This window comes from Solanum pennellii, chromosome 9 (genome assembly GCF_001406875.1).
Source record: "Solanum pennellii chromosome 9, SPENNV200".
Taxonomy (NCBI): Eukaryota; Viridiplantae; Streptophyta; class Magnoliopsida; order Solanales; family Solanaceae; genus Solanum; species Solanum pennellii.
Window position 1 is genome coordinate 83,517,190 of NC_028645.1, and position 3,331 is coordinate 83,520,520.

The following is a 3,331-nucleotide window of genomic DNA, read 5'->3' on the forward strand; positions in this document are numbered from 1 at the left end:
TAATTATTAGGCCTCAATGTAAATTGCAATATAATTTGTTAAATTTAATTATCATACATAAAGTGTATAAAATATATGAAAAATAAAACAATAGAGACGCGCAAGTAGACGCTCTCTATAATTGGCGCATAATTTTGGAGTAAAAAGACAATTTTCAAGATGATGACTAATTTTCGTCTATTTATTATTTCGATTTGTCTATTAAAATATATTTTTTTTTACATAATTCAAAAATTATTGCACATGAGCGAATTTTCGGAGTTTCAAAATATAAAGAGGTAACTAAATGAAATATGACAATTTTGTCTTTGAATATTTGAATTAGTGATAAAATTAAAATGGTAAGAAAAATATGTTTTTAATAAAGTACATATCCATCCTCCCAACACAATTTCTTACCAAATTAAATGAGACTACAAAATATTTTACAAAGTGCAAATCTTGGTAGAGTTTGCTAATTGCCTCTCCAATTTTTGTAGTAAGAATTACATGAAGGAGAGAAAAATAATTGAAACGGTAATAATAACAATAATCAGAATCAGCCAAATTAATCACTAAATAAATCAAGAATTTTGAAGAGAAAAAAATATCTCTTTAATTTCTTCTTTCTTCTTGAATCGCGATATTTGCTTTGAATAGGTCTTAATCGCGAATTTTCCCTCTCTTTATGTACAAAGCCTTAGGGCCTCAAATAAATTCATCAATTTTTACTGAGCTCTTTTGGGTCATAGTTCAACTTTCATTTGAGAATTAGGTACATTGCCTGCATTCAACAAAGAAAAAAAAAATGTTCAAACTATTTTGTATAAAAATCGATAGGTGCGATTTTCTAAGCGAGTTTATCTTTTGTATACTGACAGTGTAAAAATATATATTTATACTAATAAACCATTTAAAGAATAGATCATACAATAAGACAAGTTACCTGCTACACTCGGAAAACTTTGGTTCTGATTTTGGCCAAATCCCATTTGAACAACACTATTGAGATCATCCTCAAAGAATGTGGGGACCTAAAAGAAACAAATTAAACTTTCATTAAGTATGTTACAATTTTTTTAATAAATTCCTATTTTGCTCGGATCACCCTAGATTAATCTTCGATATTTAGATGAAACGACACAGATATAATAATATTTTTGAAGAATTCGAACGATCAAGATTAAATTTATTACCTGAGGGGTAGGTTCAGCAAAACCATCTAGAGGAGGCAATTGCATACTTGAATTTCTGATCAAATTAGGATTCAATGAGTTAATTTGGAAAGGAAACTCTGTTCCTTTATGATAATTTTGGTTTGGTTGAGATTGAAATCCATAAGGAAATGCTTGCGTTGATGTTTCTGATTGATACATGTTATGTCCCAATGATCCCCTAGATTGAAACATCTGAAAAAAATACGCAAAAATATTGTCAGGTACGTGTCGAATCCTCTAATAATAGTTTAATAATATTTCTCAAAAATCCGAATAACCGAGTTAAATTGACTTACATCCTTGGAAAGAAGTGCTTCCATGTTGAAGTCCATTCTTGGATTCACAGTAGCTAATTTCATTGAAAGGAACTTCAAAAATGACATTAAACAAGTATAAGAATTTAATAGTATAGTCTATAAATAGGATTCCCGTAAAATTTAAGTATGTTACAGCAAATTCGATCATAATTTACCTCAACTTGACGTTGAAGTGATTGTACATAGTTAATAATCTCATCAAGCATTACAGCTTTTCCAGTCACCTATAGTAAAAAAAAATTCAATTTCACATATTAAAATTATGAATCTGCTGAGTAAATCAACAAAATAATTTATTTATTTTTTCAAAAAATTAAAAAATCACCTTATTGCAGCCTGGTACAAGATCTTGTAAAAGCTTCATTCTTTCACTAATTTTCTCCCTTCTCACCTGTCAAAGTTTGAATAAACGATATATTAGGAAAAAAACATAGTCACACCTATATCAGATCCTCAAAAAATTACGATATTTTTGAAAAATTTGAGCAAAAATCGGAGTTGTTACATACTCTTTCAGCTAGACTGTGTGCATCTGTGGCCTGTCCCCTTCTAGCTCTCACATGAATATAGTCTTTTGGTGGTTCTGTTGCCTTTTGGTTATCTTTATTTTCTTCTAAAACAGCATTTTCCTCTTTTTTTGTTACTTTATTTTCATTTTCCTCAGACTTGCTTCTTTTGGCATTTGATTCATTTTTATCCTGCAAAATTAAGTACAATAATATTAGTACTACTAATTTTTTCGTAATAGTTATTATCTCAGAAAATTGCAGCGACTTTCTAACATACTAACACATTGTTTGAATGACTAGCTGAGAAATCAACTTGTGACTTACATTGACAATCTTGGATGATTTTCCCTTGGAAATTGATTTTCTTTTTCTTGAATTTGTATCATTTTGACCAATTATTTGCTCAGAAAGTGATGAATTTTCTCTTGAATCTCCAAATTCAGAATTTCTTTGAACCAAATTGACATCTTGAATCTTGATGGAATGATTACTTTCTAAATTTGTAGCAAAACAAGAAAATCTAGCAGCTCTTTCTGCAAATCCAGGATCAGTAGTAAATTGTGTTGGTGGTAAATTTCCTCTCATAGAAAGATTCAATTTTGGTGGAGAATTTAAAGGGGTACTATAACAAGAATTATTAGTACTACTACTATTATTAGTAGTATTAGTATTATTGTTACAAATACTTCCTAGTCTACCAATTAATTCCCTTAATACAAAATTATCACTACCACTATTATTATTAGGAATTGAAATAGGAGAAGATACCATTGAACTTAATGCTGATTCAAATGGATCAGAATTGTTGTTATCTAAATTGGGATTAAAGAAACAATTTTGAAGATGTTCATAGGTAGTGTTATCATCATTAATGAACAAATTTCCCTTTTCCATTTTGAAAAGAAAAAAAAACCCCAAAAGGCTAAAATTCAAGAAGTAATCAAGAAGAAAAAAGGGTAGGAATTTTCTTGGAAAAAAAATGGACACAATATCTTTTGGAGTAGTAACAAAATATTAGAAGAAAATGACTTTGTTGTTTGAAAGGAAAGAAAACATGTAGAGAGAATTGGAAGAGAAAATGAGGAAAGTGGGATTGAAAAATATAGGAGGAAAGTTAAATAAAATGGACAATGTGTGTTTGACCTTTTGTTAATAGGTGGTGGGACCCACGTAAGGACATCGATATAAATATAAATTTAATCGAATTTTAATATGAATAGCAGACATCGAACGAGAAAAAAATAATTAAAAAATAGGTGGTGGGGTGAGATGGGGTATGGGGAAGTAGGGGGGTGGTTGCCGGGCCTTA

General features: G+C 29.6%; 1 protein-coding gene across 1 annotated transcript; it reads right to left on the bottom strand.

Annotated features, from left to right (window-relative positions):
- Positions 1 to 321: 321 nt before the first annotated feature.
- On the bottom strand, positions 322 to 3,118 carry LOC107029129 (transcription factor bHLH62). The gene is made up of 8 exons (XM_015230450.2): positions 2,347 to 3,118; positions 2,023 to 2,211; positions 1,839 to 1,904; positions 1,669 to 1,737; positions 1,493 to 1,564; positions 1,176 to 1,388; positions 926 to 1,013; positions 322 to 763 (listed from the first exon to the last, which is right to left on the bottom strand). The coding sequence occupies exons 1-8, from the start codon at positions 2,914 to 2,916 to the stop codon at positions 726 to 728; spliced, it is 1,305 nt and encodes a 434-aa protein (XP_015085936.1). The 5' UTR covers positions 2,917 to 3,118; the 3' UTR covers positions 322 to 725.
- Between the last annotated feature and the right edge of the window lie 213 nt (positions 3,119 to 3,331).